At 40.7% G+C, this 24,895-nt stretch overlaps 1 protein-coding gene across 1 annotated transcript in view; it reads right to left on the reverse strand.

The window, feature by feature from the left end:
- Positions 1 to 1,094: 1,094 nt before the first annotated feature.
- Positions 1,095 to 24,895, reverse strand: part of LOC139381024 (fibroblast growth factor 14) — a 93,104-nt gene continuing 69,303 nt past the window's right edge. The window contains exons 4-5 of the mRNA XM_071124261.1: positions 3,337 to 3,535; positions 1,095 to 1,267 (exon numbers count right to left, since the gene is read on the reverse strand). Of these exons, the coding sequence (XP_070980362.1) occupies positions 1,095 to 1,267; positions 3,337 to 3,535 (372 nt within the window). The remainder of the gene's footprint in view (positions 1,268 to 3,336; positions 3,536 to 24,895) is intronic.

Here is a 24,895-nt window from a genome sequence, read left to right on the forward strand (position 1 = left end):
TTAAAGCATTCTCCAACACACACGCACATCTGTGTCTGTATGTGTGTGTGGGCTCCTCGCATTGATTGCAGTGGGGGTAATTAGCACTTCATCAGCTATGATTGTGTGAGCTGTCCTCCAGTCTTTCTTTATTGAGCTCTAAAAAAGCAACACGCAGCCTGAGACTCTGACTCTCCCCTCGACGTAGATGCTGTGTGTGTGTGTGTGTGTGTGTGTGTGTGTGTGCGTGCGTGTGTGCGTGCGTGCGTGCATGCGTGCGTATCTGTAGTGCTTCCCTAACACCAGACTTCCTAAATGAGTCCCTGGAACCTTATGGCATCTTATTTCTTGTGTGTGTATGTGTTGTGTATGGGAAGAAGAGTGTATTTCAGTGTCAATGTGTCTGTGTGTGTTGAGTATACATCGGCATGAATGTGTGTATTACAAAACCACACACTGCCCCTGCAAAATGTACTTTTTTCTAAGTTACTCAACAAAGAGAAAAATGTGAGAATAGAAAGAGAAAGAGACAGGAATATACTTGTAAAAAGTAGAAGATAGCAGTCCATTTTCTTTTTTACTATGTGTGTAAAGTATCTACCCCAGAACATAGCTGGTGCACTGTGGTATAGAAAATAGATCTTAATCACACACACTGTTGCAACAGGGCATATATGTAGAGGGGGGTGGTCTTGGGTTACCGTCAGCAAGCAAGGTATCACATGTGGCCGTGAAACACACATCATTTTTACGGATTCCATTGTCAGAGTCACTCTTCCTTCTGTTTTGGGGGGTGGGGGCGGAGGCGACCACCCTTCTGCATCGATCCCCCATTGATAAGTTAAAGAGAAAGAAAGAGAGAGAGGAGAAGAAAGGAAGGACCGAGAGATTGCCTGGAACTAATCCACAGAAGAAAGAGGGTGCAGGTTTGGAGTCTGGTAGGGAAAATCCCTGACTCCATCATGTACATCCCTCCCTCCATCATGTACACACACACACACACACACACACACACACACACACACACACACACACACACACACACACACACACACACACACACACACACACACACACACACACACACACACACACACACACCAGGTGAATTGTGGCTATGTGGGGGGCTTAGCAGCAGTAGCAGTAGTAGTAGTAGTAGTAGGCTTGCTGACTGGTTTGCCTCCATTCATCACTGGGGGCTCGGTTGTGCTTTTACTGGGAGGAACGGCTGTTTTGGGCGCTTTGGTCTCTCCTACATCATGCAACGATGGCTCTCTGTACATAGCAACTGTGAGGGAGAGAGATAATAAAGAGAAGGGAGGAGATAAGGAGGCAAGGAAGGGTGAGAGGGAAAAAGAGGAAGCGGGTAGAGAGAGAGAGATAGAGAGGGTAAGAAAATAGAGAGAAAATAAAGAAAGGGAGAGAATGGAGGAGAGGGGGAAGATTTAGTCAAATCCAGAGCAAAATAAGTCTTATTTCTCCTCTTTTCAGTCCAATAACTTGTAAAACTAACCACATGGCTCCTTTTTCACCAATGACTGCTAGCATGAATGATTTAATCCGTTTGAAGTCTTGTTGATGCAGAGGCTTCTATTTGTTTCTGGAAACCATTCCAGACCACACCAAAAGGGGCAAAAAGGGGGCGAAAAAGACCAAAAAAAGTGTCTAACACATTATTTAGCCTGTGACTGCTGCCGTAGTTAAGTAAAGGTTCAATTAAAAACATGTATATATCTTCCTCTCCTTTCTACAGACCCCAGTCTGAATCTGGCCAAAAGCCTTTATGCAAAATGAGCAGTGGGAACCTCACAAATGATCCTGCACTTTACGCTCCCTGCACTGCAGCTGTGTCACTGTCACGACAGTGCAGTACAGGTTCCTAGAGGCTTCCATGTTTAAATAATGGACACAAATCTGCCAGGGAGGGGAGGAGAGTGTAGACGCACCATAAAGCATCAACATTTCATGGCCACAAAGACAGGGCTTGTCCCTTCCCCTCTGTGCTACATGCCAACCTGTGAATTATGGATGGGAATGAGAAATATAAATGATACGTCAAGGGGAAGATAACCATCCTTCAGTGTAGCCGTGGGTGGTTACTCGGGGTGGGATTAACAGTAAAGATAGACTTGTTCCCTCGTAAGACACTACCGTGACAGGGGTGTAGGTGTGGGATGGTCATTCCGAGGGGTGTGGAGGATGCAATGTGCTATTGTGAACCTGCAGGCATGTGATGGCTTACATGTGAATGTCTTGTCTAAGATTCTGGTGATATATACATAAACCCTGCCTCATCGGTAGCCCATACATTTAATAAGTTTGACACCTCTGACATGAGGCATAAACTTGGTACCAACAATAAGTAGTAGGGTTGCAAAGGGAGGGTATATTACTGGAAACTTTTGAAGTTTACCAGCAAACTACCAGAATGTTTGTAACTTTCGCCTTTTTGGGTACTTCGGATTATCACAGGTGTCTGTAATTATCTCTGGTCCTCTGTGTGACCTCGTCACGTGTAAAATACACTGAGTGTGCAAAGCATTATGGACATGACATGCCATATAGGCATAGACTGACCAGGTAAATCCAGGTGAAAGCTATGATTGATGTCACTTGTTAAATCCATTTCAATCAGTGTAGATGAAGTTGAGGAGACAGGTTAAAGAAGTTCTTTGTTGTTGTTTTGAGACAAAACAAGGAGTTCCTTTGAACGGGCCAGGCGCACCGGTTGGTGTCAAGAACTGCAACACTGCTGGGTTTTTCACGCTCAACAGTTTCCAGCGTATTTCAAGAATGGTCCTCCACTAAAATAATATCTAGCCAACCTGACACAACACTACAGTTTATATAAAATAATCAAATAAGATGATTTTAAAATAAGAAATAGAATGACAAAAGTATAAAACTTTATCATAAATAAAAATCCATTAACTTAGTGAATACCATTGTTGTTTAATATGAGGGTTTCAGCATGAAATATTATTTATATGTAATAATTCTATATATAAATGCATTTTTTAAAATTCAAATAAAAATTACCAAAGTTACCATAGATTGCCATAGATTACCTGTTAGTTACCAACATTACAGAAGTTAAACTTTGGTAAATTACTAGCTTTCAGCCAGGAGGAAAGGTTCATATACAGTAGAAGGTACAGACATGTTTTGCAAAGGTTATCCTTGAAAGAAGTCTAGCAGATTTAAATGCCCTACTTTTCAGTTCAATATATTGCCACTCATCACAAAACAACAAAAACTATATTTGCTGCTCTCTTGCTTATACTGCTCTAATTCCCCTGAAACAGTTATTTTCTAACGAAAAGAAAAAATCAAACTCAGAATGTGGTGTTGGCATACCTTCTAATGGCTTGGGCAGGAAGTGAGCAGCTGGTTTTGTTTTCTTCACTCGATTCCCCTTCATGGCTTGGCCCTCTTTGTTGAGCCCCAGGAACCAAGCTCTCCCTGACTCCTGTTGCCTGTACAGCATCGACGAGTAGATCACATAATAGTTCTCAAACACAGACTCTTTGAACTTGCATTCTGCCGTAAAGAGTTCCTGCAAAGACAGAAGACAGGTTAAGTATCATGTCTATGTGGCAGAGCCATGGCTAAGTGGTAATGGTCCCCGCTCTCAATACATGTTTAACTCCCCATCAGTGACCGGGTTCAATCCCATAGTTTACCCAGTAAACCAAAATTGGTTCTGTGAAAGTTGCCAGAACATTCGTTACATTGTTCTCATAACTCAAAAACGGTCCAGTTGTGTTTATCATTATACAAAGTTTGTCTTGCAAGAACATTCCCAGAACACATTTAGTCTGTTCCTTACCTGGAAACCTCATGAGAATGTTTGGGAAATGTTCTGCGGTGGTTGTTACAGCTGTGCACAACATTTTAGTGAATGTTTGGTGAACATTCCAAGGATATTTAATTTAAAACATTTCCCGAAAAGAAAAACATTTTCATCAAAAACATTATTTGAATGCTTTTGGGATGTTGTCCTAATTATTAGACAAAACCGTAACTAGAACTTAATGGGAATCTTAGCAAATTTGATGGGATTTTTCCCAGTTTGCTGGGTACCCTTCCAAAGCTCTCTCCTCTCCACACCTGTATCCCCAATTGTAATTTATAATTTGTACAATAAAACTTTAAAAAGTTAAGTTCTTAAAAACATGATGTATCTTGTTGTTATAAGAAATATAATGTATGTTCCATTTGGGTCTTGAAGCATAGGTAAAGGTAACACCCTATTCCCCATATTATTCACTACTATGTGGTTCACTATCACATATGGCTCTGGGAAGAGAAGTGTACTATATATTAAGATGTCATTTGAAACACAAAGCCTTTGTGCAAAAAACAATGAAGCATATGAACATCATTAATGTTTGAACATGTAGCCATATCCAGAAGTCACAAAGACTAATTTTATGCAGCTCCACTACACAATACGTTTTTTAAAAAAAAGCCACGTTCGGCAGGATTACCAACACAGACTGACGAGCTGAAATACTCAGAAGCCCTGAATGTGGCAGACCAATCCGAACTCCTCTCTCGGCATGTCCAGCCCTCTCATTATCTCAGCCAATCATGGCTAGTGGGAAGGTTGCCACTTTTTCTGTGGTTTAACCAACAAGGCTAGTAATTGAACAATTTTATTCGTATTTACAGATAGCATACAAGTTTGTTATTAAGGCAAATGAAAGTTCACATGTTCGAGAAGGCATTTCTGCCAAAAACGCATTTTGTAAAAACTTTTTTTACATTCAAATGGCTCTCCTATGAAGTTGTGACTTTTGACATACAACTAGTTTCCTGAATTGTGTAACAATTGTTTAGGAGCCCGTAAAACGGCAGCCATCTCCTCCGGTGCCATTCTACATTATATGCCTAGATGCCTCAATTTGTTACACTAGCTGGATTATATCTGTGTGTATGATGTGCTAGCAAACACCCAAGAAAGTGTCATGAAAATACACTCGTTACATCTGTAATACTTTGTGCAAACAACCTTGTAGCTAATCCAAAGACCTCATCATCTTTCACACACCCCTTTTTGTCAATGACAAATGAACACCACATCTCCCTCCGCTTTACCCCCATCCATCTCATTAAACTGAAGAGAACATGAGGGTAATAAAGAGCTTTCCACATTATCTGCCCCACATCAGGGTTTTCATTGGGGTGTATTAATAAACGCCTGGTCATGCTTCAAGGAGTTCTGGTTGGAGAAGTTCACTTAAAGCCTATTCAGCACACCCAAACAAAGACCCTGTTTGAATAATTCCAAAATGTACCCTCTCTCCCTCCCTCCATTCCTTAGAGTTTATTTATCGCTGACATGATTGGTCAATGTAAGAGACCCCACTACTAGCTTACACCTATCCAGCAAATTATTTGAACGGGTCTGAGCCACAAAAAGAGACCCTCAAATCCCAATTTCTTTCTGACGTTTAATCTTCTTCCATGCTATTTCCTCTTGCTAGGCATTTATGAGTGGGACTTGATGTAGTTAATAAATATTAGGTGGTCTTTCCACCGTTTAGGTGTTTGCTCATAACTCTCACAGCTTCACCCTGGGGATTATTTATGGGGTGAGTGTGTAGTTCCGACGACGCATCCCATCACCGAGTAATAGCAGGTTATTAGCACTGTGTTAAATTGCTCTTGTCAGGGCTTAACAACCAGTCGGGGCCGATGACGACGACTAAGTGACACTTTGGGGGACTTATTAATGACTGGCTCAATCAGAGGAAATTGCATTAGGTAAGGCAGGCACAGGCTGGTAGCTGTATCGGGAGAGCTTCCAGTCTCCTTAATTGAACACTCAGAGGGATTCCATTGACTGCATACAGACCCGAGGAACTTAACCGGCTCAGTTGGTCAGCGAAAGCTGCTAGTAGCGCTAGTGCTGTATATCCCTGGTGTCATGATTGTAACACTGAGGAATGGACAAAAGACTCATAGGCTGTGTTTACACTTCCATCCTACACTGTAAAAACTTATTTAGCCTTTTAGTTGTTTCAGCTAATTTTTCCAAAGTCAATTCAACTGAAAAATAGTCGATTCAACTCAAAATGTTTTTGAATGGTTTAGTCAACTAGTCAGAAAATGTTGAGATAACATGGTTTAGTCAACTAGTCAGAAAATGTTGAGATAACATGGTTTAGTCAACTAGTCAGAAAATGTTGAGATAACATGGTTTAGTCAACTAGTCAGAAAATGTTGAGATAACATGGTTTAGTCAACTAGTCAGAAAATGTTGAGATAACATGGTTTAGTCAACTAGTCAGAAAATGTTGAGATAACATGGTTTAGTCAACTAGTCAGAAAATGTTGAGATAACATGGTTTAGTCAACTAGTCAGAAAATGTTGAGATAACATGGTCAACTAGTCAGAAAATGTTGAGATAACATGGTCAACTAGTCAGAAAATGTTGAGATAACATGGTTTAGTCAACTAGTCAGAAAATGTTGAGATAACATGGTTTAGTCAACTAGTCAGAAAATGTTGAGATAACATGGTTTAGTCAACTAGTCAGAAAATGTTGAGATAACATGGTCAACTAGTCAGAAAATGTTGAGATAACATGGTCAACTAGTCAGAAAATGTTGAGATAACATGGTCAACTAGTCAGAAAATGTTGAGATAACATGGTCAACTAGTCAGAAAATGTTGAGATAACATGGTTTAGTCAACTAGTCAGAAAATGTTGAGATAACATGGTTTAGTCAACTAGTCAGAAAATGTTGAGATAACATGGTTTAGTCAACTAGTCAGAAAATGTTGAGATAACATGGTTTAGTCAACTAGTCAGAAAATGTTGAGATAACATGGTTTAGTCAACTAGTCAGAAAATGTTGAGATAACATGGTTTAGTCAACTAGTCAGAAAATGTTGAGATAACATGGTTTAGTCAACTAGTCAGAAAATGTTGAGATAACATGGTTTAGTCAACTAGTCAGAAAATGTTGAGATAACATGGTTTAGTCAACTAGTCAGAAAATGTTGAGATAACATGGTTTAGTTAACTAGTCAGAAAATGTTGAGATAACATGGTTTAGTCAACTAGTCAGAAAATGTTGAGATAACATGGTTTAGTCAACTAGTCAGAAAATGTTGAGATAACATGGTTTAGTCAACTAGTCAGAAAATGTTGAGAAGTTGACTCAATGAGTAATGTTGACCAGTGAATTATACAATACACTTTGACTAAACTATAATGAAATCTCTGAATGTCTCACGAGTGAATGCTAGAAACTACCAGTATGTGGGCTTCAATTTTGAAACATACATCTTAGTTTCTCGAGTTCTCTGTGGTTCGATTCGGCGGTCATCTAAGCATGAATGTCAGCATCGGTATTAGAAACAGTTCGAATCAATATATGATTTTACTAGCACTAGCTATCTAGCTAACTGTGTATTTTGAATTGCCAAGGCTAGCCAACTACCGACTGAGCACAAACTGCTTTTGTAATACAGCAAATAGCCTAAAGTTAAGGCTATGTTACAAACTAATGTAACATTCAACCGTAAAATTAGTAACACATTTTGAGGTAACTGTAACCATAAATGTCTTCTTATGTAATCATATATGCAAGATAACATGCAAAGGTTGTCACACCTATGCTGTAATAATCTGCTAAGATTCTCGAACGGCATTGAAAACGTAACGAAGGCCCGCAGGCACGGACGAGGAGAGTTAAAACATGGGTCGGGACCGGACAATATTCGCAGCCAGTAGCTTTTGAATGAATTTTGGCGTTTGATTTGGCATTGAACGTTTGTGATGCCGCACTGAAGTCAGCACAGCATTGTGTGCCACACAGGAGTTTCTGCAGCCCAAACTGTCTTGCCAATCATATTGACGCAAATGGAATCACACAGTGGGTGCAATAACTGAGAGTGAAGCGCTTTTTCTCTGGATGGGCTTTCCACTGGTACTTATGTTAGTTAGACAACCTGAAAACGCATAGCCCAAGCAAGAGACTTCAGCTCCATCTTAACTCCTCCTCCACATTCACTGGATTGGTGGTTGAAGAGAAGAAGATAACCTCCTCCGACAGTTTTTTTCCTTCTCGTCGAGACCAGAATGTAGGAGATCTAGTTTCAGGCGTTTATTTTAAGGCTGCTGCGTTAGGTTCCCTCTAAAGTAGCACATAGATGCAATGCTCATTTCCTGTCACTTTTCCTTTACATTTTTGGCTGGTTATTGTGGCAACGGCAGGTCATGTGCAAAAACAAAACACTTTATGATGCCTGACAAATGCTAATATCAGTACTATGACTTGAATGGGATTCGTGCCACAAATGCTAATATCAGTACTATGACTTGAATGGGATTCGTGCCACAAATGCTAAAACAGTATTTGGAAACATTGCAAAGAAAATAACCACAAAGCATGGATTGCTTTCATACCTTGTCCATAGACTGCTTACCAATGTGTCATCTTGTAATTTGGGTGAACTATCCCTTCAAGAGATTATGATCTAAGCAATCAGGGCTCGGAGGCATGTTTAATATGAAAAAAATACTCTCTGAATTACATGAGGCAGGATTCCATCCTCATTTGGCGACGCGCATCCTCAGATTCATGGCGTGTCAGCAGTCTCCTTCCAAAGGACCGCTTATCATGTGCAAGATGTCAGAGAGGCAGTGCCCGCATCTTCCCGTTTCCAGGGGTATCGGGGGAAAGCACAGTCTTTAACACGCTGTACTGTACTGACAGGACTCAGGACAGATCAGCTACACAGCTTTTCAAAAATATAATGGATTGAGGTAGAAGTTAATTGGAGTGAGTATTGATTTAGGCCTAGATTCATTCCATATCTCTGAAGATCAGCACTATAGCATGATTTACATTTAAAGGCAATGTGGCCCCATTTGTGGAGACTGCATTTATGGTAAACGCTGCATTTGTTGGCTCAATCTGTAATTAGCTTTGAATTTCAATCGGGCTTATAGGGCTTATCTTCCACAATACGGATTGAATCAGCCCTTAATTTTGTTTAGTCAGGTAAATTGTTGAGAATTAACAGCCTTTTACAATACTTGACCACTTTGCAATAGTGTGAGTAAAAGCTCCATGGCTTCATCCTATGCAGTGTCAAATAATATTCATACCTATAAGAGGTGGGATACCAATTGGAAGGAGCATAACAGTACGTATCTATATTAGTACGACAATATGAGAGTACCGTACCACACAACAAAACAACAGATCTGAATGCAAGAGGAAGCAGTGACTTTTGACTGTGCCATTCAACCAATAAGCACATTTGCAACAGGTGTTTCACATGCTCAACTGACTCCAAGTGTCTCTTTTTTTGGACCAGATTCCATACACTCCTTAAAACATGTCTTTTAAAACGGTGTTGACGCGTTGCTTTCAGAACCAAACTAATGTCTCGGAGCCGATTACAAAGCCAAATAGGTTTTTACCTTCACGGTTCCCAGAGTCACTTCAATTAGGTTATTAATTACACATCTTCCTCGTCAGGTAAGGCTCGTTGTTGGTTGACTGGTCACTGTAATCAACGAGATCGCTTGTGAGGCCATGTTGAGCTGAGCGCTGATTACTTACACCGTACGATTCTTCAACCACCCGAGAACAAAGTCAGTGAGATGCAAATACTTTCATATAACTAGGTTCCCAGATTTGAGTGACTTGGGGAGAGTGGGGGGGGAGACGTTTTCTTGGGTACAAACACTGTCAGTCACCGATAATCATAGTGGTTTGAAGATGACTCCGAGGCAGTCAAACGACTCCTCTTCGGGCGCTGATTGCATCTCAATCTCCAGCTTCAATAGAGCTTTTTAATGCTTCTCTGTTGTCTTCCGTTCATCACAGTCAGTTTTTTTTTCCAGATGATTGTAATGGGAAAGTGAACAAAGCCAAACAGACATACGTCCTCTTTTCTGTTTTTAAAACATGTTCATTCAATTCATGAGGGGATGCTTAAAAATCACAGTCTGAAACTAAGCCATCGTCACTCTCCTCATTTCTGATGCCTTCTTTGAATCTTGGATAGAAAATATTGATGTCCACTTCAGCTGGCCATAATAACATTGTGTTCATAAATATGAAACGTCGGTGCCAAATTGCTTCGGAGAAGACTGACAAATTCACAAATTAAGTTGAGGATAGAGACATAGAAATACAGAAATATATAATTTAATTGTTGTGGTATTTAATACATCAGTCAAGGTGTTGGCATGCACATCCATCTTGTTTTTCAGGTGAAGAGGTGTAAACGGCACGCCCTCCCAGTTTATTGCTTGCAGTGTGTGTGGTTGTGTCTGGTGGGTTTGGTCGATATCTGAGGGCGTAATAGAAAGCTCTACTAAATGTCACCTCCACAACCTGTAAATGAGCCATGAGGTGATGAGTCTGTGTCAGGGGCTGTCTTGACTTTGAGCTGCAGCGTACAAACTTTATTAAGGAGAGACAACCTCTGGTCCACACTGTCAGCTACTGGCTCCGTGCTTTCCTTGACAGGCCCTTCTCCTCTTCTCTCTTTTTTTCTTCTGTTTTCTATTTTTTTTGTGGTGGGGGGGCAGAACATGGCACATACCTTTGCACTCAGTTGCTATGGCAACAGAGACGGGCTTTCTCCAGAATAGTGATATGCTCTTAAAGAAAAGGACCGGTGGTGGTCATTCCCTATAACAACATAAATAGGAACATGAGGGACCCACACTGGAGGCAAGTGAAACAGATTCGTTTTTTTGGGGTAAATGCATTAAATGTCTCCTGTGATCAACATTGGACATATTCCCTTTCAAAACGTTAAAGATACAGATTATGGTTTGATACATTTCAAAATTCATTCCAAGGTAGGTGGGCTGTGGCAGTTTTTTTTAGGGGCAGCCAATGATGGCACAGATGAAACATTTGCTATTAATTATCTAAGGCCAATTAACAGCTCAAATACTGTTTGGCTAGTATTCTACAACTTCAGCAGGGAAAATACATGTACTCGACGGGGTACACCGTATGATGCTAGCTGAGATCCACCTGAATTTGAGATCATGTTTAGAAAGAGAAGGGTGACATTGGCAGAGAGTTATGAGGTCGGGGCACACCCCTCTACACCCGCGGCAAATCGAATCATTTCTGAGGCACACAACAGTTGATTTTTCTCCCCTCTCAATCCTCCTGCCTGCCTCTCCACATCAGTGACTCCCCGGCACCCTGATTCGCAGCGCTCTAAATGGGCAGCCATAATTGACCTTGGCCACAGACAGAGGGCCAGCACCGCTCAGACCAACATAATCACTCCACTCACCACAGAATGAATGAGAGAGAGAGAGGGGGGGAGAAAGAGAGTCATATATATAGAGAGAGAGAGAGAGCGAGAGAGAAAAATAGAGAGTTGGGAGAAAGAGTGAAAGAGAAAATGGGGAGATATAGAGAGGGAAAGAAAGAAACAGAAAGATAAATAAGCACGAAGAAAAAGGCTGTTCCCATACAGTAGGAGAACCAAATCAAATTGTATTTGTCACATCCTTCGTATGCAACTGGTGCAGACTAACAGTCAAATGCTAATTTACAAACATACCGACAAGCAGGGATGGGGAGTAACGGACAACATGTATTCCATTACATGTAAGGGATTACAAAAAAACGGTAACTGTAATCCCTTACGTTAGAAGCAAAAATATTGTAATCAGATTACACACACGTTTGAAAAACTAGATAATTACTTTATGGATTAAATTCAGAAAGGATGTTGGCAGAAAAAAATCTTTGACACTTCTCAGTTTTCTTAATGACATTCAAATCAGCATTGAAAACAAGGAGCAAGTTTACATATAGTTGAAGTCGGAAGTTTACATACATACATACAAGTTTAAATACATTTAAACTCAGTTTTTCACAATTTCTGACATTTAATCCTAGTAAAAATTCCCTGTTTTAGGTCAGTTAGGATCACCACTTTATTTTAAGAATGGGAAATGTCAGAATAATAGTAGAGAGAATGATTTATTTCAGCTTTTATTTCTTTCATCACATTCCCAGTGGGTCAGAAGTTTACATACACTCAATTAGTATTTGGTAGCATTGCCTTGAAATTGTTTAACTTGGGTCAAACATTTCGGATAGCCTTCCACAAGCTTCCACAAGTTGGGTGAGTTTTGGTCCATTCCTCCTGACATAGCTGGTGTAACTGAGTCAGGTTTGTAGACCTCCTTGCTCGCACACGCTTCAGTTCTGCCCAAAGATTTTCTATAGGATGAGGTCAGGGCTTTGTGATGGCCACTCCAATACCTTGACTTTGTTGTCCTTAAGCCATTTTGCCACAACTTTGGAAGTATGCTTGGGGTCATTGTCCATTTGGAAGACCCATTTGCGACCAAGCTTTAACTTCCTGACTGATGTCTTGAGATGTTGCTTCAATATATCCATGTCATTTTCCTGCCTCATGATGCCATCTATTTTGTGAAGTGCACCAGTCCCTCTTGCAGCAAAGCACCCCCACAACATGATGCTGCCACCCCTGTGCTTCACGGTTGGGATGGTGATCTTTGGTTTGCAAGCCTCCTCCTTTTTCCTCCAAACATAACGATGGTCATTATGGCCAAACAGTTCTATTTTTGTTTCATCAGACCAGAGGACATTTCTCCAAAAAGTACGATATTTGTCCCCATGTGCAGTTGCAAACCGTAGTGTGGCTTTTTTATGACGGTTTTGGAGTAGTGGCTTCTTCCTTGCTGAATGCCTTTCAGGTTATGTTGATATAGGACTCGTTTTACTGTGGATTTTGGTACTTTGCTGTTGTTCTGGGATTGATTTGCACTTTTCCAACACCAAAGTACTTTAATCTCAAGGAGACACAACCAGACTTGTGGAGATGAACCAGACTTGTGGGGTCTTGGCTGATATCTTTTGATTTTCCCATGATGTCAAGCAAAGAGGCACTGAGTTTGAAGGTAGGCCTTGAAATACATCCACAGGTACACCTCCAATTGACTTGAATATTGTCAATTAGCCTATCAAAAGCTTCTACAGCCATGGCATAATTTTCTGGAATTTTTTTACTTCTGACCCATTGGATTTGTGATAAAGTGAATTATAAGTGAAATAATCTGTCTGTAAATAATTGTTGGAAAATGTACTTGTGTCATACACAAAGTAGAAGTCCTAACCGACTTGCCAAAACTGTAGTTTGATAACAACAAATATTATGGCTGAACTCAAATGTGCTGGTTGATAAAATACCTGTATTTATGGGAAAGATGTTTGAAAATGCTATTTTGTTCTTAAATTATATTTAATTTAATTATTTAATTAATTGGAATGATAGAGCTATGTCCTTCATGGAGTTATCAGAATTGTACGGAAAGGTCTGCTCAATCTAGGAGTTCAACCAATTGATTACAGCATTACCCCAAAAATGGAGGAGGCAGGTGGCAGCGGGAGGAGGTAGGGAACTGGTCTGTCCGCCCAATATAAAGGATCAAAACTGGCGGAAGTATAAAAATAGCATAAATAAGACCGTATACCAGTTTCATTTGAGGACCAGGATGTTGACAACTGTGCCATACAGATTGCAAAATAGTTGGGAATAGATTTTTAATGTACCGATTCCATGGTACATGATGTATGAGTTGATATATTAAACAACGCAAGATTCAAGACTTCGTGCTTTTCAGCTAAAATTATTATATAGAATTCTTGCCACCAACAAAATGGTGAATATTCGGTGCATAAAATCATCAAAGCTTTGCATATTTTGTTGTGAGGATACAGAATCAATAGACCTTTTATTTTGGTATTGACCTCAGGTAGCCTGTTTCTGGTCTCAGGTTCAGGAATGGCTGAAAATGCATAGCATAGATCTAAAATTGACTCTAGAAATAGTACTGTTAGGAATTCTGGAGAGAACGGGTCAGTCAATTACTAATATACTAATACTCTTAGTAAAATGATTGATCTTCAACTCACAATCTGTGGATTTGTACGCATGCATATACACACACTCTCATTCAAATAAACGCGTACAAGAACACACACATACATGTAATAGTGCCAGACATGCACACAAATATATACAGTTGGCATTGCTGTTATGATTTTAGGTGTCCTTGATGTCCTTTGATTTAATTTAATGTAATTTTTTAATGTAATTTTTGTTTGCTGTTTTCTCCTGTCTGCATTTTCTTGGGGTGGGGAATGGAATTAATTGTATTTTTTTATTAAAAAAATTATTCTGGGGGGGGGGGGTTGTGGAAGGGGTCTCAAATGGTTGAGGGACAGCTATTGGGGAACTGTGGGGGGATCTTGGAGGGTTCGGGTTCACGTTTTTTGGCCTGGTGGTGGATCTGTCAACGTGCCCTTGAGCAGGGCATTGACCCTGGATGCTTGTGTGTGTGGCTCTGAATGGGAGTCTGTTGGATGACTGGTATGATGTAGTTGTTGAGCGGCTTCACTGCAAGTATGTTGTACGTTTCGGATATATAAAAAAAAGGGTTGAATACCTATTGGCTAAAGACACTTCATCTTTTCATTTGTAATTCAATTGTAAAAAATTCTAAGAACATAATTCCACTTTGACATTATGGAGCATTGTGTGTGACACAAAATCTAATTTTGAATAATCAATTTTAAATTCTGGCTATAACACAACAAAATGTGGAAAAAGTCAAGGGGTGTGAATACTTTCTGAAGGCACGCTATATACACAGAGTACCAGTACTGAGTTGATGTGCAGGGGTACAAGGCAATTGTGGTAGATACTGTATGTACATATAGGTAGGGGTAAAGTGACTAGGCAAAAGGATAGATAACACACAGTAGCAGCAGCTATGTGAGTCAAAAGAGTTTGTGCAAAAAGGGTCAAATCAAATCAAAGATGTGCTGAATACAACATGTGTAGGCCTTACAGTGAAATGCTTACTTACAGGCTCCAACCAATAGTGCAAAAAAAGGTATTAGGTGAACAATAGGTAGGTAAAGAAATAAAACAACCCTAAAAAGGCTGTATACAGTAGCGAGGCTATAAAAGTAGCGAGGCTACATACAGGCACCGGTTAGTCAGGCTGATTGAGGTAGTATGTACATGTAGATATGGTTCAAGTGAAGCTCTTTTTTTGCCGTAAGATACGGTTGTAGAAACATTATGTACAAATTAAGTTAAAAATAATGCAAAAAAAACCCCACATAGTAGCACAATTGTCTGGGCACCCGTAAAACTGCTGCCATTTCTTCCGGGGCCATTTTAGAAAACTATGCAGATAGTCCAGGCAGCTACTTGGTTAACTCTTTAGCTGCCTTATGGTTTGGGGGTAAAAGATGTTCAGGGTCTTTTTGGTTCCAGACTTGGTGCATTGGTACCACTTGCCAAGCAGTAGCAGAGAGAACAGTCCATGACTGTTTTGTTTCCTGGTAAAAACCCTTTATGGGTTCCATGTAGAACCCTCTGTAAAAAGGGTTCTACATAGAAACCAAAAGGGTTCTACCAGGAACCAAAAAAGGGTTCCTCAAAAGGTTCTCTTATGGGGACAGCTGGTGTAGAGTAAGTGTAGGGGAGAGGGGACCGGTAGAAGGAATGGACCAGCATTAATATGCAGAGCGTTCGCTCACTACCACAGAGAGAGAGGAAACGAAGAAATGGTTTATTAATGCTGCCAGCATAAAGCCTATTAATCCATGGAAAAAGGTCATCTTCCAAAACGCTGCATTTGCAACGCCAACCTGTTCTCATGTGTTTAAAAGTCGTGTCAATGGTGGGTGCAGATGAAGGGGCTTCACTGAACCTGACTGATTACCGAGGAGAGGAGAGGAGAGGAGAGGAGAGGAGAGGAGAGGAGAGGAGAGGAGAGGAGAGGAGAGGAGAGGAGACGGGGCATAAACGTAAAGAGACACCAGAGAATGAGTTGAAATGAGGGCAAGGATATGTGAAGACTGTATGAAAATGGTATGTATTAATGAAATGTATACTGTATGTATAGTGAGAGAGAGGGAGAGTGTGTGTGTGTGTGTGCAAGCGTGTATGATTGTGTGTGCTAGTTCCAGAGCATGTGAGCTGAGTTGAGCTCTTGGAACAGTGTGCAAGCTCCGGTGCTCCATGTCCTTTCCAACTGCTCCGCTAAAACCCCACTGCACTCACAGGAAAAATAAACTTCAAATTAGCTCCACATCTTAACCAACACCCATCTATTGTTGTGACTACCTGGACCTCCCATTTGGTTTTGAAGTATTGAAACCAAACCATGTGGATTTGAACACCATTTCAACATGTCATATTAAACAGCATTTAACACTCTAAATAGATCAGGAGCCAGACAGGGAGCCTAAGAAGGAACGAATATGAATGATTTAGGCTATATTAATTATATTACTTCAAGGCTATAGCCTACAAATCAGTACATTGTGAAGCATTTCGGAGTGCGACACAATAAGCTGGTAGGGATAGAATACGCATAGCATTTAAACAACATTGTTTCAATAATTATAGCCTTAAAATTGCACATATAGGCTGTGACTTAGAATTAAATACAAATTAAATGAAAAATGTCTTATTAGTGACATTGAATTTTTAGAATTCATTTTTAGAAATCCGAGTTTGGCCAGTCTGTGGCTTCATGGTGCCTGGAGAGCAGGTCAGCAGCAGAGAACGTCCTCTCCACACTTGCAGAGCCACTGTGGATGACGCTAAACACCCTTGTGGATGACGCTAAACACCCTTGTGGATGACGCTAAACACCCTTGTGGATGACGCTAAACACCCTTGTGGATGACACTAAACACCCTTGTGGATGATGCTAAACACCCTTGTGGCTACTCTTGTTAATCTGGACAAAGGTGCAAAGTTGTTTTTAAATGTTTCTATAGGTAGGGCTAAAGGTATTTAGGCAAAATAATGTGGGAATATGACAGGCCTATTGGGACAAAATCAGTTATAGTCTATTGTATAGATCATAGAACAAAAATGAACAAAACATATAAGAGACCTGATTTGTAGTTTATAAATACTTTGCTACTGTAACAGTTTAGCTTTCGTCCGTCCCCTCGCCCCGACCCAGGGACCCTCTGCACACATCAACAACAGCCACCCTCGAAGCATCGTTACCCATCGCGCCACAAAAGCCGCGGCCCTTGCAGAGCAAGGGGAACAACTACTTCAAGGTCTCAGAGCGAGTGACGTCACCCGATTGAAACGCTATTAGCGCGCACCACCGCTAACTAGCTAGCCATTTCATATCGGTTACACTGCAATGACACACTTAGTTATCTACCCACCTCATTCCTCATTCGATCGCAACTAGGATAACTAGATACTGACTTGACGTTTACATTTCCATAGTAGCTACCTGTACATAATAAAGTAAATGTCCAAATTTGACATTTTAGTCATTTAGCAGACTTAATTAACAATTTTTTTGTTCTGGTCCCCCATGGGAATCTAACCCACAACCCTAGTGTTGCGAGCACTGTGCTCTACCAACTGGACCACTCTTAAAGGGAAACCAAACTCTGCCTCCTGCGACAATGTTCCAGCATACACTTTTCCCTTACCTCTGGGATTCAGCTAGCTGGTAGGTAGCTACCTAGCTAGCTGGATTTGCAACCTAGGGAAATAGTGTATGCTCGCCGTGTTTCCCAAACTAGGGGTCGCATGTGGGGTCGCCTGATTTGAAAATGGGGTTGCGACAGAATCTTTGAATAAAATAAAAATGTATTGCTTAGTTCATAGAACGACGGTTACGCGAGGAACCTCCGATCTGATTTTCCCCTGCAAATGTCGCTCTAACCTTTGAACAGTCGGAGCTAGGAGCTATCATGACACGATTCCTGAAAGCTAAGACTCTCAGGAAAACAAATCTGTTTCCCTTTACGATGCTCACAAGCTTCGCGGGACTCGTGAGAACAGAGTGGACAGGACTAGGCACAGTCAAACTGGGGGGAAAAGCACCAGATAATGTAAAGTAATGATTATGTTTTTTTCTCCACAGAAGAGCAGACACAATTATTGCCTGGTGATCTTACCAATACCTTTCTGAATCATGTCAGTCATTTCAAACCATACTTAATATGGTCACTGTCAAAGTACTGTCAGACTGATTTGTAATAGACTGTCATAGCTCCAAATAAAAAGTAAACATTGGCTTTTGATTAGGTTGCCAAAAACATTTGTTATGACACCTTTCATGTCAGGGGATGAAATTATAGTTGAGTAGCTGTGTATAGCAATGTCAGCATTAGAGAGAATTGGTGATTACAGTGTAAATAAAACCACAACTTTTATTATAACCTTGTTTGGTTATGTAAATAACTGCCAAGGTCATTTATAAAGAATGACAACAACCTTGCATTGCAGCATTGTTTATGTACTTTCAACAACAGACACCATTCCAAAATGTACTTCAAGAGTGTTTAGTCAAAAACGTTTGCTGAAGATTATACCATGGGCCTCATGGTCTCAGAGGCCTAACACAGTAAGTAATACTGACTGTGTCAGGTCTCTGAGACGCAGAGGCCTGTAGTTAATCATGCCGTTCTGCTATGAATAGATGTCGAGGCAGATGGGGTATAGTCCAGGATGGTCTGCCATGCTGTTCTGGGACCTGTCTGCATCTTCTGATGACCTACCTCTAATTTTTGTATTTTTTATTTTTTTTTAAAAAGGCACATGGTATCCAACCTGTCAGTTGGAGCTGGAATGGGACCCTGAAAGTGAGGAAACTTACACAGGTGTGTAGGCTACTATGTTTTGTCATCAAAAATACATCTTCCATCTTAATTTGCTATATCATCATTAATAATATCAAATAATAATTTTATCCCCTGACAGGGAAGGTGGACATTCACATAACAAATTACAACAATGATATATCAAAAAAGGGGATGGGCTCTAGACCAGCCGATCAGCTAATCAGGGCTGGGTGTGTAAACATCTTCACATTTGTATCCTAATGCCCACACGATCAGACTGCGCATTTCAATGGCCAAAGGAGGCTCAGGGAAATACAAATATACGTTGGAGTTATTTTCCTAAATAAACACACACAGTGATTTATTAGACATGCGGTGATTTAAAATGAAAAAGATTGCATGGGGGTTTAAAGCATTTTGCAGTCAGACGAACGGACGAAGCAAATTGTTTCAAAGGTGAACTGCAGTCCCAGTCTAGTCCAGTGTGTGTATTTAAGTGTGTGTGTGTGTGTGTGTGTGCATGCTTTCATGCGTGCGTGTGTACGTGCATGTGTGTGATATTCGGTCCATCCCCTGGCCACTCTCCAGTCCTATCAAGCCCACAGGTGGCTGACCCAATCACAGAGTGATTATCAAGTAATACATTTCTTGACTTGGCGAAAGCTGTTGTTTTGACAGCCAATATCCACTAATCCTTGGATCTGGAGCCAGCTGGAGAACCCTGGATGATTCCAAGCACATTCCAAGTCCCGTTCCAAACCCGTTCTAATGCCATTCTAGCTAGATCATAACTTATCAAATCCTCCTATGGTAACACTGTTTGAGTAGGAGTGAACAGTTTTTAAACCATTATCAAATAGCCTTAATTATCTGACTTGATTGTAAATCACAAAATATATTACGTCCGTTTATTTATTTTACAGAACACTTGTATATATAAACTCTAATCATATTAATCATGAAGAATTTTACAACACATAACTAGTTTAATTTGATAAGTAGTTTATAAGTGTCACTGGACCTATTACCACAGATGAGGCAGACCACAACTATTGATAAGGACGTCAACATGGTATTACCCTTGATGAAGAATCCCCAGTACAATTCTTACGTGAAAAGTTTCACTCTTCTCTATTTGAAGTGCTAACATGGCAGCCTTCATAAACAAACATGTTTCTAACAAGGCTAATGATGTCTGTAACATAGTTCTGTCTTGAAACCTTGAGAAGTTCTTTGAAGCTGAAGCTGGGGAAATTGTCTGAATATTACAGCAGAATATGTTTATATCTCCAATATAACTGAAGCATAAATTGCACTGGATACCAAACTGATTTCAGTTCCTTCGACCACATTTCACATTCAGACAAATGTGACAATTTGAGGGGAGAGGGAAATATTTTGTATATAAAAAAAAAAAAACTTGTCATCTTTTATCTGAATAAGATAATGAGTGAGAAAGACGAATAGCACTGCAGCAAAGGGAGACATCAACTTCACTTCATTGAGAGTGGTCAAAAAGACAGTAAAACTAGACACTACTGAAAACTAGTGTTCTAAGAGTATTGTGGATAATAAAGCAGTGTCCTGATTATCTTTGGCTGAAAGTACAAAAGGGTCACATACACTGAGTGTACTTGCTCTTTCCATGACAGGTGAATCCAGGTGACTCGAGCTGAAAGCTATGATCCCTTATTGATGTCACCTGTTAAATCCACTTCAATCAGTGTAGATGAAGGGGAGGAAACAGGTTAAAGAAGGATTTTTTAACTTTGGGACAATTGAGGCATGGATTGTGTATGTGTGCTACGTATGTGTGCCATCAGAGGGTGAATGGGCAGACAAAAGATTTACAGTAAGTGCGTTTGAACGAGGTATGGTAGTAGGTGCCAGGTGCCACGGTGTGAGTGTGTCAAGAACTGCAACACTGCTGGGTTTTTCACACTCAACAGTTACCCAGGTGTATCAAGCATCGTCCACCACCGAAAGGACATCCAGCCAACTTGACATAACTGTTGGAAGAATTGGAGTCAACATGGGCCAGCATCCCTTTGGAATGCTTTTGACCCCTTGTAAAGTTCATGTAACGACGAATTGAGGCTGTTCTGAGGACAAAAGGGTATGCAATGCAATATTAGTATATTCATGTTTTGTACACTCAGTGTACAGTATATTTGTTTCTACTAACACTCACTCATTTTTATCTGTCTGCTCTCTCTCTCTCTGTCTCTCCCTCTCTCTTTCACTCTCTCTCTCTCCCTCTCTCTCTCTCTCTCTCCCCCTCTCTCTCTCTCTCCCGCTCCCTATTTCTCTCTCTCTCTCTCACTCTCTCTCACTGTAATTGTTAGGGTCAAATTTGTCTCCGTTCTTCAAGATTCGGGTTATGAGTCCTTGATTCCAGGGAAATAACCAACACTCAGGATCAAATTAAACAGTTTTAATATAGCCAATTTAAATTTTGCACTAGTGAGTTTGAGCATCTCATTTAGGATGCCATCAGGTCCGACATGCCTTTTTAAAAGTGAGAGCCTGAAGTTTCTTATAGAGCTCCTGTTCAGTAATTGGGGAGTCCAGTGGATTTTGATTGTCCTTTATAGATTTTTCTAATCCACTCAACTTCTCATGAATTTGGCGTTGTTCTGCGTTTGTGTCAATTTGAACAGTGTTGTAGAGTGTTTTAAAATGGGTTGTCCATATGTCACCATTTTGTATCGCTAATGCCTCGTTTAGATTTTTTAAAGTTTTTTCCAATTTTGCCAGGAGTTGTGTGTGTTTATGGACTCCTCAATTAGTGTCAGCTGCTTGCTGTTGTACTGTGTTTTTTTGGTTCTGAGGGTACGTTTATAGAGTTTTAAAGTCTCACAGTAATGAAGGCGTAATTCACCATTATTTGGGTCTCTGTGCTTTTGGTTGGATAGTGTTCTAAGTTTATTCCTTATAATTTTACAATCTGCATCAAACCAGTTGTCATCTGTGGTCTTTTTTTTATTTGTTTTTTTAATCAATTTCAATTGTGCTTCTTTTGCCGTTTGCCTGAATATATAGTTGATGTTTTGTACTGCCAGAGTGATGCCTTCTTTACTGTGAGTGAATGTGGTATCCAGAAAGCCCCCCCCCCCCTCTCTCTCTCTCTACATCCATCATGGAGGATATCTATTTTTGAGAGTGGATGAAAAAAGTACTGATGCTTTTAAAGTGCTTGGCGATCTGAAGCACTTAAGCTTTCAATATAGCATCCCGAGGGCACTGACCTTTGAAATGTTTCGATTTTTAACACCATCCTCAAACTACATGCACACACACACACACACACACACACACACACACACACACACACACACACACACACACACACACACACACACACACACACAGTCACACACGTAAACACACACTCGGATATACACACGCGGATGCTCAGTCTCAAGTATTTCCCCTCTCAACCAAATACAGACTGAGTTTAGATTTCAATTGATGTACTATGATACCATTCTAATTATGTATCTCTCCCCCCTAACATTCTCTTGATTTTGTATTATACCCTCAACGCTGTGCATCACATTCAGTTGCTCTCTCATTCTATCTCCTTAACTTCCACCTCACTGCACTTCCACTCACACAAACAGACACTTCACTGCAGCTCCAGAGCAACCAGAGAGAAAAAAAAGTAGTCTCCCGAGCAAAAGACATAGCAATCTCATTGGGACGAACCAGGCCAAATACACTTTGAAAAAAACATACAAATACGCAGTCGAAAGTACAATTTCACCAAGAGAATTTTACAGTCCCAATTCAATTCATGGAAATTCATTTAAACTGTTTCTGATAACTGCATGCTCTAGTTTAGTGCATGATCTCTTTACTAGAACTTGATCAGTCAAAACCAAATGGAGAAAAGTCTATTATGAATTTGATTGTGCAGCATCTGTACATTACAACGGATTCCACATATTTCTTCCCTTGTTTAATTTCCTTTCTTTAATTTTAATTGTATTTTCTTTTCTTATTCCAGTGTCTAGTTGTGGATGACACAGCTGATTGAGGACATGGCTAATTAATGATTCAGCAGAGAGGAACAGACACATCTCAGTCATTTAGCAGACACTCTTAACCAGAGTGACTTTCAGGAGCAATTAGGGTTAAGTGCCTTGCTCAAGGGCACATCAACATCTTGTTCACTTAGTTGGCTTGGGGATTCAAACCAGCAACCTTTCGGTTACTGGCACAACACCCTTAACCACTAGGCCACCTGCCAAGCTCCAAAGTAGACCCCCCCTCTCCACCAGGTTTACATTTCAAAGGCCAAAGGTCAATTGAAGGCGCATCACAGCTGGACAACAACACTGAGGGATGGGGAAACCACAACTGATTCAGGGTTCTCAAAGAAAATAGTCCTGCACTGGGATTCTGATGTATTCACACTAGCTTTGCCTCAATTGGCTTGCTAGTATTGTTTTTGAAAGCAAACTCTACAAGTGACGCATATTGTCACTAGACAGCACTCGGATGGCCACAGAAAATGTGACATACAGAAATCTAGGTCTAACGGTTAACTTTTCTAGTCGGTTTGTCGAAAGTAGACTGAACGTGCTCATTAGGCACTCTGTCTCTTTTCATGTTCACAATGACCGTCATTATATGAAAACATACTGGATCCTTAATGGTCTGCACACTGTTATTCTAGCCACACACACAGTTTTGTATTGCTATCCTTGTGGGGACCAAATAACTTATTCCCATACAAAATCCAATTGTCCCTAACCCCTAACCCTAAATCTAAACCCTAAATCCGAACCCTAAAAATTAACCTAACCGTCACTTCTAACCCTAACCTTAATTGTAACCCTAATCCTAAACCTAACGCCTAAGACTAAAATAGCATTTTTCCTTTGGGACTGGAAAAAGTTCCCCAGTTAACCGAATGTTCCTTGTTTAATTATCCTTGTGAGGACTTCTGGCACACACACACACACACAAACACACACACACAAACACAAACACAAACACACACACACACACACACACACACACACACACACACACACACACACACACACACACACACACACACACACACACACACACACACACACACACACACACACACACACAAAGCCTAGACCTGGATCAATGGCTTTCAAACAGCCTTGCTTCCTAAGTTCAAAGCCTGTGTGTATTTATCCAACCAGCCACTTCCCAGTGCTGTGGTGTTGATCTGTAAATTGGGGTCATATTGGTGTCAAGAGACTGAGATCCCAGTTAGATTGGCCAGTCATCTCTCGTCAGGGGAAAGCCGTCTGCTACCTCTAACAAGCTGACAAAGTCCTCTCAAATGGGTTTCAAAGACGCAAAGACACAAAGGAAAGGAAAAAAGCTGCAGCACACGCGCACGCTGGCACGCAAACACACACACATATCGCTGGCACGCAAACACACGCACACCTACACCCACGGACACACCCACACACAAAGACACAGGGGCTGTCAACATTCGTCTCCAACCCAGAGAAGCATGAGTTGGACTCAGTTTTCAGAATCCAATAAACCAAAGATGAAAGCTGGGATATGACAGATGCGTACTGTATAAACAGGCTATTGACTGCTTTGCCTGACAGTACAGTAACAGTTGATTAGAAATTAGATGAATCTGATATAAATGCCTCACTTTTGATTAAATACTAGGTTGACTCTGGCAGAAATTGGTAGACAACAGCTTTTCCTAAAGACGGTTAGCTTTATCACACATTTACAGAATGTTAATAATGTGTTTTGATCGGCTTTGGAGGCATTATGGTATGATATGGCATTAGTGCATTTTAATGATGACACTATATCATAGCGAGAGAAAGGGAGAGCGAGGGTGAGAGAATCAGGGTTCTGAGTACTGGGTTTCCTGTGTAGTGACGGGCCACGCACACACACACACACACACACACACACACACACACACCACACACACACACACACACACACACAAACACACACACACACGCACACACACACATTCATGGAGACCGTGTCCCAGTTTCTGTTTCAGAGAGGAAGTGATCGACCACACCCTCATTCTTCTGGTCTCTCTCTCTTCTCTCCATCTTTCTGTCTCTCTGTTCCTCTCTAACACTCACCCCCTTCCCCCTCAGCTGCCTGAATCTAGCACTGCCCTGAATTTACAGAATGATTCAAACTGAACAAGTCTAACTGACATTATAACATATATTTCTGAATTACAGTCTGAGTGACAGTTTACCACTGATCA

Source organism: Oncorhynchus clarkii, chromosome 22 (assembly GCF_045791955.1).
Source record: "Oncorhynchus clarkii lewisi isolate Uvic-CL-2024 chromosome 22, UVic_Ocla_1.0, whole genome shotgun sequence".
Lineage (NCBI taxonomy): Eukaryota > Metazoa > Chordata > Actinopteri > Salmoniformes > Salmonidae > Oncorhynchus > Oncorhynchus clarkii.